Consider the following 13,435-nt stretch of genomic DNA (forward strand, 5'->3'; position numbering starts at 1 on the left):
CCATCTCAAAGAGGATTACATGCAGGCGCAGTGAGGCTTTGTAGCTTGGCTATGGACGGATTAAGAACACAATGGCAAGATTCAGAAAATTAACAACTCTGTGGAGAGGGGGGGTGGGTTACGCATGTGCAGTAAGCAGCAAGCTCCCATCTCAAAGAGGATTAGAGTACACGCAGGTGCAGTGAGGCGATTGACGCTCGGCTAGGGATGGATTAAAAACACAATGACTAACTTCAGAAAATTAATGACTCTGTGGTGGTGTCTGTCGAAAAGAGTTTGGGTGTGCGTGGGGGAGGGATGAAGGATTAGTTGTGCAGCAGTTCAAAGAAATTACATACTGTAGAGTAGAGTACATAATTTCAAAAGGCAGTTCATCATAATAATTTGATCAATAAACCCCCAAATACAGTACATAAAAAGCACAGAAATCAACCATGTGCAGGCAAACGCACAGATTGAATATCATAATATGAGAGGGAGTGGCTCAGTGAGTAAAAGACAGAGTGGCACTGAGAGTTTGAAACAGGGGAGCCTGGTTCAATTCCTGGTGTCAGCTCCTTGTGAGCTTGGGCAAGTCCATTTATCTCCCTGTGCCTCAGGCACCAAAAACATAGATTGTGAGCTCCACGGGGCAGGGACCTGTGCCTGCAAAATGTCTCTGTAAAGTGCTACGTATAACTAGCAGCGCTATACAAAAACATGATATTATTATTATTATAATATCAAGGTGATGCTCTGTGCAAATCAAATTCGAGAAGGGACTTTCCAAAACATTGCCATAAACAAAGCCTCAAAGCTCCCGTCTCAAAGAGAATTACACGCAGGTGCAGTGAGGCTTTGTAGTTCGGCTATGGACGGATTAAGAACACAATGGCAAGATTCAGAAAATTAACGACTCTGTGGAGAGGGGGGGTTGGGTGACGCAGTAAGCAGCTAAGTAGCTCCCATCTCAAAAAGGATTACACGCAGGCGCAGTGTACACGCAGTGTACACGCAGGCTATGGACGGATTAAGAACACAATGGCAAGATTCAGAAAAATAACGACTCTGGGGAATTTCAAATCCTTGAGCTAGCATTCATGGGGGAGGGGGCTACAGGGTACAGCTGCATGAAGTTCAAAGCTAAAGACATACTTTAATTTCAAAAGGCAGTTCATCATAATAATACACCCCCAAATACAGTACGTAAAAAGCACACAAATCAACCATGTGCAGTCAAACGCACAGGGTCGCAGTCAAAAGATACAGCACAGATTGAATATCGTAATACAGTAAGATGGTTTTTGCAGGCTTGTGGAGAAAAAAAAATTACAATAAAAAAAACTTTTTTAATTTTTTTTTGGTCACTCACTCAGGCAAGCAAGCAGTGGTGGACGAAGTTACAGGCGCATGCGCGGTAAATTCCTGCTGTCAAGCAGGAATGTGATTGAAACCAGACACACGTTCAAAGGAATGGTGTGGGAGAGATGTACTGCATTGTAGATAAGATAAGAAGTTGAAATACCCTGCAGTGCAGTTAATTATCCTGAGCGAGGGGAGAGCGCTGTATATGCCGAAATGTGACACTGTTACAGTACAGTACATGCCTATGCGTTTCAACAATTTGAAATGAGACATACTGAGACATACTGTACTGCAGAACAGCACTGCAAATGCATGTATACTTTAAATATGCAAATTTACAATTACTGCGCACGCACACACAGACTGTGTACTGATGTAGGTTGAACCGTGAAAGTATTAGACTTACAAGACAACAGCTCGCAAACGCCCCCTGAGTTTTTACAAGGCCTTGCAGTATTGCAGACAGCAAGAATAAAATGCTAATATCACGAGCGCGAAAATAACGCAATTCACTCCGGGCGAAAACGACAAAAAAACGCACCTAACCGGGATAATCTGAGAGCCGCGGATCTAGCCGACTTAGACTCAGGTCGGCCGCCAGTCTATGCATGAACACCATCACTGTGATGTCCATGCAACTAAACAAGTGTGATTTAGTAGCTTTTTACCTAAAGAAAATGAAAACATTTGGTCTTTGTAAAAATGTTTGTCATTAAATGTTGTGGTAAATAGTAGTATTAACCATAATAAAACCGCTGTTAACCATAATAAAACCGCTGGGGTATTTATGAAGGTTGTGATGTGACTTGTTACATATACAAGGCATGTCGTAGTTTGATGTCTGAAATCAGGGCCACAGACAGATTTCCCAGGTCCCAGGACTAGAGTTACGACCCCTCAACTATTTCACAACTTGCGAGCCCCCATTATTTCTCCCCCCCCCATTTCCATGTATTTCTCTCCCCTCTGGCTCCATCCCTCTATTGCTAACTCAATTCACTCAATCCCCCCTCCTCACACTCATTTCCTCCCCCCCACCCACACGTATTTCTCTCCCATCGTCTCACTCTTACTCTACTCCCTCTCTTCCTCCCTCACCCTCTCTATCAATTACGCCTCTCCTCACACTCATTCCCTCCCCCTACACACACAATCCCCACCCACAAAATACATACCAAAAAACCCCACCAACCCCAATAAAAAAAACCTTCCCTCTCACCAAATACATACAAAAAAAACCCCAAAACATACCAAGCCCCCTCCACAAATACATAACAACCTGCCAGCCACTTCCCAAATACTTACCAAACCCCCCTACCCCTCAAATACATAAAAAAAATAAACACCAAGCTCCAAATACATATATAAAAAAAAATAACACCAAATAAATACAAATTTACCTACATTGAGGATGGTCTCAGCTGCCCCATCACTCCCCCCAACTTCTTTGTCTGGCTGCCGGTCCTCTTGTTGCAGATGGGCCTGGCTCTCCCCAGCTGTGGGCCTCCATCACTGACTGTCCCAAGCCGAGCTTCTGACGCCAGCGTGCGCTGGGCCTCTCTCACACCGGTGCGCACCGGAAACTGAGCCCAGCTTGACATCAGAGAGGCCCGGCAGGTGCCAGCATCAGAGGCTCGGTGTGGAACAGTTAGTGAGGGAGGTCCGCAGCTGGGCAGAGCCAGGCCTGGCAGCAACGACAGGACTGGCAGCCAGGCAAAGCAGATGGGCCCAACTTCTTTGTCTGACCACCAGGCCCCCCACAGCCACCGGGCTCGAGACACTTGTCCTTGCTTTTCCCCCCTGTCGGCGGCCCTGTCTGAAATTATTCATCTCATGCATTGCATCATGTCGTTCTATTTGCTTGATATATTTGTTCATTTGAAATTTACAGTTGACATAAATTCGTATACTTTTTTTAAATATGTGCATCATGGGTATCACTACTGCTCTCTCTCTCTTTAAACCTGGTTGCAGCACTATATCTGACAAATAAAACATTACTGACACAATAAAAAAAACTTTAGTATAGAGATGCACACATGTTATTCTTTACTGCTTTTCCTATGTCATTTTAATATCAAATTTTGTATCTGCGACTCTAAGTACGTAGACTCCCATGTGTTATCATGGAGTAAAATTAAACGCCTACAAATTCCATAAATGAGTGATTGGGACTTCTAATGACCAACTCTAAATATGTAAGACACAACAGGTCTAAACTCACATTACTTATAATTGTAACATAGAACTTGTTTGTTAGCTACCCAGAATTACAATATTAGCAATCAGTTATATACAGTAAGAACTGTAATCTGCCTTATTTATACTCGGTGTCTGAGGCATTTAGGAAAACAGCTGCTTTAGTATACAGGTAGTTAGTATTGTCAGCATTGGTGGTATACACTATAGTGTAAAATTAATCAAAGATATGTCAAGTGTATTTAAGGTATTTATGTCACCTTGTATAAACTGAACTCACCCACCACATTTCTCCAATCCCCAAAAATATATTTGTTGGAATAAAGTATAACATCATTGCTGCTGGCATGTTGTTTGAGGAAGATACCCCATTCTCATACAATTATCCTTTACAACCACAATTATATTTATCAGAAACTTGCAAATTCAGTGTAATTTAAATAGTTCATTAGCAAAAGGCCAAAAAGATCAGTGCATCTTTCTCATTTGAATCAAAAACTACATTATTAACTAATGCTGATACCAAATAATATACATTATAAAGAGAATTTAAGGAATGAAGCACACAGAGTAATTAAAAATTGATTTTTTATTCAACTGGCCCTTAGACACTTATTTTAAATGTGTTTGAAAGCTAAGACAGCTAAAAATTTGAAGAAATATATATTTTCTAAAAAGCTAAACAACGGAATGGTGTAATACGGTAAAGAAAGTTAAAGATCAAAAGGTCAACCAAGACAATGGTATTATTTTCTTTATTTTTAAAAAGTTATTTTGGAAGACTTCTAACACAGAGGGTAGTCTTTTAAAGTAGAATATATGCATTAAGATCTATATACTGGACTTTGCCATAAATGATATTTTGAGAATGGTAGTAGGCCACTTGAATGACTGGTTTCCTTTTTTTCTGGATTTATTGTCTCGTTTTAGAACAGTATTATTTTTTTTTTACTTTTTAAATTTAATGATTATTTTTTGGGGGGAGGGAATTATATTTTTACAATTTTATGACACCATTCCTTTGTTTAGATTTTTAAAAAATATATTTCTACAAATTTTGAACTGTCTGAGCTTTTATTCAAATTTAAAATAAGTCGCTACGTTGAAAAAAATCAGTTTTTAAATCACTGAGTGCTTCATTCCTATATACTCGTTATAATTGTAATGTTGTTAACCGATTAAAGGGAGATGGGTCTGGAATGTTATAGTACAATTTGAATATACTATAGAGGTTTATAATAAGGAGTGTGCTATATTCAAGGACCCTTTTTTCATTTCTACCAAATAATGTTTCATTGCAGGGAGATTCTGGAGGTCCATTGATGTGTCAAGGGAATGAGAGATGGTTTTTAGCAGGAGTGACCTCTTTTGGGTATGGATGTGCACAACCTAATCGTCCTGGAGTATATGTTCGAGTCACAAAGTTTGTCAACTGGATTCAAAACTTCATACTTTAGAATAACAGTCAATCTAAATAAATGTGTCAGTGGCTGTTAGGGTACAATGGTTATAATTCAGTTTTAAATGTAAAAAAATGACATGAAAGTTTGTGTTCAAGCAGTAAAATGCTATTAATTAATATAATTTGTTTAAACAAACCATTGTTTGTCTTAATCATGTCATATATTGTATTTGTGATTTTGTGTACCTAAACCTTTTATAATACTGTTCCTTTGTTACTATGTACTGTAAGTAATACTCTAAGGCTTTAATACCTGTATGTGACTTATATTGCCTTAAAGTCATGGCACTTTAGTATATTGAATCTCAACACATTTGCTAATTTGTGGGAATATAATTAAGCAGAATAGAGTAAAATGGCTGCATGAAAATTGTATAAAGTAGACACCGTTCGAAAGGAATCTTTTTTTATTCATCTTTTAGACAAATATGCATGATATATTAAATGTGTGCTGTTTAATAATAAAATGGTAGTAAAATAATTTGACTAGTCAGATTATCTATATTAGTCATTGGGCCTTATTCTATAAAATACAATAGAACCAATTCAGCTCTAATCCTCATTAACTCCAATATGGCTTGCTCTGCGGTAGCACTGGATTTGTACTATTGCACTTTATAGAATAGGGCCCACTGTCTTTTAGAAGCAACAATTAAATGTAATTTCATAAGCAAATTAGACTTCAACACAAAAACACTTGTGAAACATGTATTGAGCAATTGATCATTATCCCTAATTGCTACAACGCACACTGAAAAGACCTCCACTCTACTCTAGCGATGTTTCTCCTGCTCTCTCAACTCTACATTCCACATAACATAATTCCCCCTCAAAACGTTTCAGTTCTATTTTTTCTAGATATTTAATCATCACATCTGTCAGACAGATTGCACTTTATCATCTTTATCAGTTTCTTATACAGTATCTCAGTCAACATGTCATTTGAAACTAAATTAAGCTCTTGTCTTGTTAGTGATTCTATAATTTCCTATTTATTTTCCAACGCAAAACATTACATGATACCACTTATCATGCCTTGCAAGCTGTAGATGGCTTCACTTATACCCCTCTCCTTCTGTACATCTGGTTTATTTCCCTCAATCTGCCCTATTTCTCTACCTACCTGCAAGTCGTGACAAATTACCGTATTCCTTGAACAACATTTGTTCAATACTCCTTATTAAGCTGGACCTGCATGTTTCACTTTCTACATTGTAATTATTATAATTAAATACTATAGCCTATTACATCCCACGCTGTCTATTCGACAGGGTCTTCTGAAATAATATTGCCATCAGGGCTAAAACTGAGACTAGTTCCAAATGTGTAGGATCTGCTACATCAACACTATGCTATTATTCTGCAATGTTGATACTGAAAATGATGCGTAACTAAAGTAGCTTACCTAAACACATACTGTACGTGTATTGTTTAATATGTATTTGCACTGGAGAGTACAGACATGCTGTAGATTTAATGAATATTAGTTGGTCATTTGGATGCGTACAAACGCATATAAAATGATTGTAAAAATGAACCGTGGTGTCAAAAGAGACATTTACAGTATAAAAATGTTTTACTTTTTCAAACAAAGGCAATATACCTGTGTGTGTGCCAGTTTAGTGTCAACATTTGACAAAAAGAACTCTTTAACAGTTAAAGTTTATAATGGCATTTGTGGGCGTGCAGAGATTTATAACATCTATTTTTAACACATTTACCATCAATGTGTTTACAATAAAACTGTTCAAATTGTCAATCATATTTCCCATTGTGTTTAATGAGGTATATTTGATTTAATCTTCTCTTCCCCCATTTATCCACTCATTATGTTAATTTTTCTAGTTGACATGTTATTTTCAGACCATAAGCGCTAATATAATTTTCCTTTGGTGCCACAATTATATTTAAAATTCTCATGCAAAAGAAATAATCTACAAAAAAAAAAAAATATAGCTGTATGCTCATCTGCATGTCTTAGGCAGGTCTGCAACCCCGCCTTTCCCCATTATCACCCAGCATACAGCACTTCCACTGCAGCAAGGGATTCTGGGAAATGACATGCAAATGAGCACACAGTGTCACTTTTTGCCTCAATAACCATTTTTAACATGGTTCCCTATAGGCTTAAGCTTGCTGCATGGTCACAGCTTTGAGCACAGCCAGGGTTAAGGTGCATACCCAGAAAACCACCCACAGACAGCTGTTTCGACCTTGATGGGTCTCATCAGTGTGAGGTTGATTTTACTGGGAATGCAAGAGAGGCTTATGGGATAGGCCAAACCATACTACTGAGTTAAGTTATGGTGAGTAAAAAAAGTGACAAAAACCCTCCACAGGAAAGCAAATATGCAAATATAGCTGTATGCTCATCTGCATGTCTTAGGCAGGTCTGCAACCCCGCCTTTCCCCATTATCACCCAGCATACAGCACTTCCACTGCAGCAAGGGATTCTGGGAAATGACATGCAAATGAGCACACAGTGTCACTTTTTGCCTCAATAACCATTTTTAACATGGTTCCCTATAGGCTTAAGCTTGCTGCATGGTCACAGCTTTGAGCACAGCCAGGGTTAAGGTGCATACCCAGAAAACCACCCACAGACAGCTGTTTCAACCTTGATGGGTCTCATCAGTGTGGGGTTGATTTTACTGGGAATGCAAGAGAGGCTTATGGGATAGGCCAAACCATACTACTGAGTTAAGTTATGGTGAGTAAAAAAAGTGACAAAAACCCTCCACAGGAAAGCAAATATGCAAATATAGCTGTATGCTCATCTGCATGTCTTAGGCAGGTCTGCAACCCCGCCTTTCCCCATTATCACCCAGCATACAGCACTTCCACTGCAGCAAGGGATTCTGGGAAATGACATGCAAATGAGCACACAGTGTCACTTTTTGCCTCAATAACCATTTTTAACATGGTTCCCTATAGGCTTAAGCTTGCTGCATGGTCACAGCTTTGAGCACAGCCAGGGTTAAGGTGCCAATATATATATATTATTTTCCAGTTCAACAAATTTGGTGAAAAAACTGAAAATCGAATTCCACCCAGGCATACAGTATACAGTTTATAGCATTCATTTTTGCTAAAGGAATGATTAAAAGTAATTTCACAGCCCTCATCCCTATTACTTTTGTAGGAGAAAAGGTAATCTTTTCAAAAACCGTCGCTCACAAGAAGATTGTTTTCCAGAGTTTTAACAGCTGAATATAAAAGGAAATAAGCAATGTAGCCAGCAAGTACAGTTTTTTTTTTTTTTAACTAGGTAACTGCAATATAAATGTGTATTGTAATATTGAGGTTTGGCTTTCCACCTCCTAAAAAAGTTTTGATCACTACTTGATCCGTTACTTTCATTTACTGACATGCGGAAATTAAAGCATCAGTCTTCCCAAAAATTAAATGAATAACATGTTCTGACATATGCTGCAAAGAGCCATTTTCTCCATTTTCTTCTCACAAACTTTATTTTTTGCAATGTTTTCACTTTCATCAGTCGTAGATATTAACATACTGTAGCAACCTGTGTTTGCTCAATGACCCTTATTCAATATGCGGTGAAAAGCCAGTATAATGGCCTCTGCTGTTCACTCACGCCCTGACTCAATATGCTGTGCAGCTGCTTCTCAATGTCAGAGAAGCCTCAGGACTCCCTTGATTGAGAACGCCTGGGCTTCTGCGACATGGCAAAGTGGTTTTACAGCATATTGAATAGGGTCCAGCATGTGTGAACAGCAAGGGTCGCTTTACATTTTCCAATATATCATTTCTTGCTTTGCAGAAAACATTTTTATTTGTGGGGAGCCTTAAACATGCCTCTCATTTCTGTTTTATACCAGATCAGTTGTACAATCTCTGACATTTATTTTCCTCATGGGCTCATTTACATTAAAAAAAAAACAAGCCTTTTTCAGAAGAAATACATTATTATTCTATGAAATGTGTTCTGTCTTTCTGAGTTAGGCTTTTAAGTCACACTTTGAAAAGCTATTAAACATATCGCACAGTGGGAAACCATGATTGAAGTTAAAGTTAAACAGAGGGTGACTGAATACTTTCATTTTTCCTATGTAGTATTGCAGCAACAATACGTATTTCTAACTGAGGTTTTCATTTTAAATACAAATTCAATGTCTATTCTATTGGCCTGAATAAGGAATAATAATCAATATATTAATATGTACTGTGTAACACAACATAGACAGTTTGTTAAACATAATTAGCTGAGCAATTATCAATCTGTAATGCTGTAAAAGTGCAACATTTGTAAATAAATGAATATGCATAGAACTGAATTGTGTCCTCTCTTTACTTGATCCTTACTTGTGAAGAAATTGGTCCTTCTATCTCAAAGTTAACTAATAGCAGTGGCATGTTCAAGGATAAACATATTTTTTTCTTTTTTCTTATACGAAACCTTCAGTAATTAGTTTGCAAGTATAGTAAACTGAAGCATGGGTGGGATTATTTTGCATGAATTCAAAGAGATGTTAATCTGGAAGCACTGTTGAATCAAACATAAAAGGAGGGAATCTTGAACATGCAACTTGGGATGCCCCTAATATAAGGAGACATAAAAAAAAAAGCAATAAAAAGCATGGGTGCTACAGGCAGGACACCTAGTCAGGGTTCTAGCATTAATGTAAAATGGAGGAGCCGTGCACACCAAAAAAGAGATGCAATGGAATTAATGCAAAACATATCCCCTCCAAATTCCGGAAGGAGCAGGAACAACCTAGAAGAGAGAAAACAGCAATAGTGTACACTGTGTTAATTTATGGAAATGTGGATAATAACTTGGCTCTTATGCATGCCCACTTACAAAAACAGAGAATTAATAAAGCAGTTACAACTTCTGGCTGGTGTGTGCCTCCTTAATGTGCTGATGACTGTGTGCCTCCTTAATGTGCTGATGACTGCCGGACCCCAAGGATATACAGGCAACGGCCCAGGTGTGCTCCAAAATGTAGTATGCTGGATGTCCCTCACAGTAATCCCTCAAGATAAAGAAAGATACATAGTGCAGACCAATAGAACATATCAAGTGTTAGTGCAGTTAAAAACACACTACTCACACTTTCAGTAGTTAATACAGGCAATAATACGCAGAGACTCTGGAAGACAAATCTCTGATATTGAAGGGCTGCAAACAGTGTGTGACGGCTGCTCATCGGTATCACTGTTGGAACCCCCTCTGAGACCCGCTATCATCCGTCGCCACGCGCTCTGGCGTGTGACGTCACTTCCGGGACTCCCTCACCTCCTTTCACCCTCACACAGAGCAGTCCCCACGATCCTTACGATCCTCTGCACAGCTTGTCTCCAGGTGCTCTTGCCTCATCCAATCTCAACGCGTTTCACAGTGTTAGCCGCTTCATCAGGAGAAGGTCCCTCCCCACACCCATTAACTATTTATAGACTCTCTAATTGTCCTCATTGCTTAATTCAGGAATTAACCTAATTAAAGCTATATATAGTGCAGTACAAACAAACCTCCATTTTAATATATAACATTCACATCAAAACTAGACAAATCAATGCATAAGCAGATTATAGCAAATACAGCCTGTACACATTAAAATAAAATACTAAGTCCCTAACAATCAAGAGACCGACTACACTCATGCATAATATATATGACAGCTAAAACCCCCTCAACAGTATGCATAAAAAAGGGGGAACATAAAAAAGGGAAAAATGGAAAAGAGGAACAAAAGGTTAACATCAATGCATAAAATTACTGAAAATATAAAATCTAAGAAGATCAAACAGTAGGAGATGAGCTTGTGCAGACTTGGAGGGATTCAAAAATGCTCCTTTACAAAAGAAATTAATCAATACTAAAAGTTCCTTAAAAATATAAATACATAAATATAGAATCTTTATTATCTTAAAATGTATAAAAATGGTATAATCTCAGTCAGCATTTAAGCCAAAAGGGGTAAGCGTTTTTAATTTATGAATCCAGAAAATGTCACGCTTACTCAAATCCAATCCCCTATTGCTACCTCTCCAATGCTGTTGCACCAGCTCAATCCCCAAAAAGGTCAAACCAGTGGGATCCGAGTTGTGACACTCTAAAAAATGTTTAGACACACTGTGAGTTTTGACACCAAGCCGAATAGTACTCAAGTGTTCGAGAATGCAAGTCTTAATGGGTCTTGTTGTTTTGCCCACATATTGGATCCCGCAAGGGCATTCCAATACGTCTATGACAAATTCTGACCTACAGCATATACATTGATTTACCTTAAAAGTCTCCTCTTTTACATTAGACTTGAAGCATATTTTTTCTTTAGACTTAAACCTACACTCTGTACATGATGAGCACCCAAAGAAGCATTTAGCCTTTTTTTAAAAGCTTTCAGTATTCTTCAGAAAATTTCTCTCATCAACATTACTCACATTCTTCTTTTTTCTTATTATACTCGGAGCCATGAATACAAAAAGGATGGGGGAGCACAATAGTTGGAAACAGGCAGTGTTATAGAACTGGTAATTGCTCTTTTTAAGGTGAAGCAGTTATAACCTGAGCGGGTGTGGTGGCTCAGGTGTCTAATGTCTAATTGGGAGGATACCTGAGCCACCACACCCGCTCAGGTTATAACTGCTTCACCTTAAAAAGAGCAATTACCAGTTCTATAACACTGCCTGTTTCCAACTATTGTGCTCCCCCATCCTTTTTGTATTCATTACCTATAAGGGTCCTGGATAGATCCTGCTGGGGTTCCGAGTCACAAGAGGATACCACTCGAAAACCATTTACAGGCAGTATTACACTACTCTTTTCATACTTCTGCACATCAGATATAACAAACAGAGATAGCGCCCGGGTACCTTCTCAAACAAACTCATCCAGTATCCACACTACCTGTAGGCAGCTCTTCTCATCCTTTAAAGAACTGGTCCCTAAAATATGGAATCAGATTCTAATATCACAGATCCCGATCTAGAAACGACATTTATAGAAGTGGATACTACAGAAATGGAAACCACAGTAACCACCCCTAACATCTTTGAAAAAAGACTATTAAGAGATACGGATATGGAGAGCATTATGAAAATAACCGAAGAGAGAGATGACTCAGAAGTCATTAACGAGGAATTTGATCTATTAGATAAACTCCTGAAAAAGGAGATTAGAAAACTATTAGATAAAGCCTATCTAGAAGAGTACATTAAGGTTAAAAGAATACCAAGAGGCCTAAGAGTCAGCAAAAAAGCCTCCTTTGATCTAGAGGAAATCGAATTCACGGTGAGGTGGGAGAACATATTAGACACCTGTGGCAATAACCTTATAAAATTATTAATCGAACACCATCAGATCACTCTTAAAAAACTAGACGAAGATATAAACGGGATAAGAACCAAATTGGAACCCCTTAAAAACTGTAGTACATTCCATGAAAGAAATAAAAAACTATCTACAGAGATAGATACAATAGAAAGGGACTTAATAATTTCTAAAAACAAAAAATTTAAAAGAGATGAGGATGACTACACAGAAGGAGTATACACCAACAACAAAAAATGGGATAAGAGTGGAATAAATAAGACTAACGATAAAGGTAGAGATGGTAGTACACACACACCGAGGAGACCTAGAATAAACTCCACAGACACTAGAATCACTAACCGCACAGAAAATCAAGAACGAGCGAGAAAGTCCCCCGCTAAATTAGAAAGAAAAAGTCCAGAAAGAAGAAGAGATAGCTATATAAGGGAGAGAGAACGACCAAGACCACCACAAGAGAGAGAAACGTATGTTCCCCACAGACACTATCATCAAGAAAGGTCACGACATTTCTGGGAGGGGGAAAGGAGATATGACCACAGAGACAGGAGGGACCAATATCGAAGAGATCATCACAGTCAGGAGAGACGTCAGGGATGGGATAATAAACCACACTACGAAAGGGAAGATAAAAGGGAAAGACCCCCATGGAGAGGGGAAAGGGAACATTTTAGAGACAGAAGAGATCACTCAAGGCATAGAGATAGGGAACCAGAGAGGGCAAGACGCACTAGCAGATCACCCGTTAGATCGCCCATTAGGAGCCCCGTATGGGAAAGAACGAAAAATGGAGCATCAGTGGCTTTTTTAGAGCAAAGTACACCACACCCCCCCCTGTTAAAGAACAAATTCTCAGCGTTAGCGGAACCAGACACGGAGGAAAGGAAAAAGGGACAGAAAAGAGAAAGAGAGGAAAGAGAGGGAGAAGGAGGGCTCCAAAAGAAATATCAAAGATAAAAGGAGTTTTTATTATTAGTAAAACCGTTTTAACAGATGCACAACACGCAGTTATAGCTAGGGGCCTTAACTTTGCACCCACAACAAAACCCAGTGGCTTTACAATGTTCATGGATGCAAACAAATTCTTAAGAAATCTAACCATGAAAAGATTTTTTCTAAATAAGGATGCAGT

General features: G+C 38.6%; 1 protein-coding gene across 1 annotated transcript in view; it reads left to right on the top strand.

Moving 5' to 3' along the window:
* TMPRSS15 (transmembrane serine protease 15) overlaps window positions 1–9,288 on the top strand; it is a 275,564-nt gene extending 266,276 nt beyond the window's left edge. The window contains exon 25 of the mRNA XM_075593956.1: window positions 4,845–9,288. Coding sequence (XP_075450071.1) covers window positions 4,845–5,000 — 156 coding nt within the window. The 3' untranslated portion in view covers window positions 5,001–9,288. The remainder of the gene's footprint in view (window positions 1–4,844) is intronic.
* Window positions 9,289–13,435: the final 4,147 nt, after the last annotated feature.

The sequence above is a fragment of the Ascaphus truei genome, chromosome 3 (genome assembly GCF_040206685.1).
Source record: "Ascaphus truei isolate aAscTru1 chromosome 3, aAscTru1.hap1, whole genome shotgun sequence".
Lineage (NCBI taxonomy): Eukaryota > Metazoa > Chordata > Amphibia > Anura > Ascaphidae > Ascaphus > Ascaphus truei.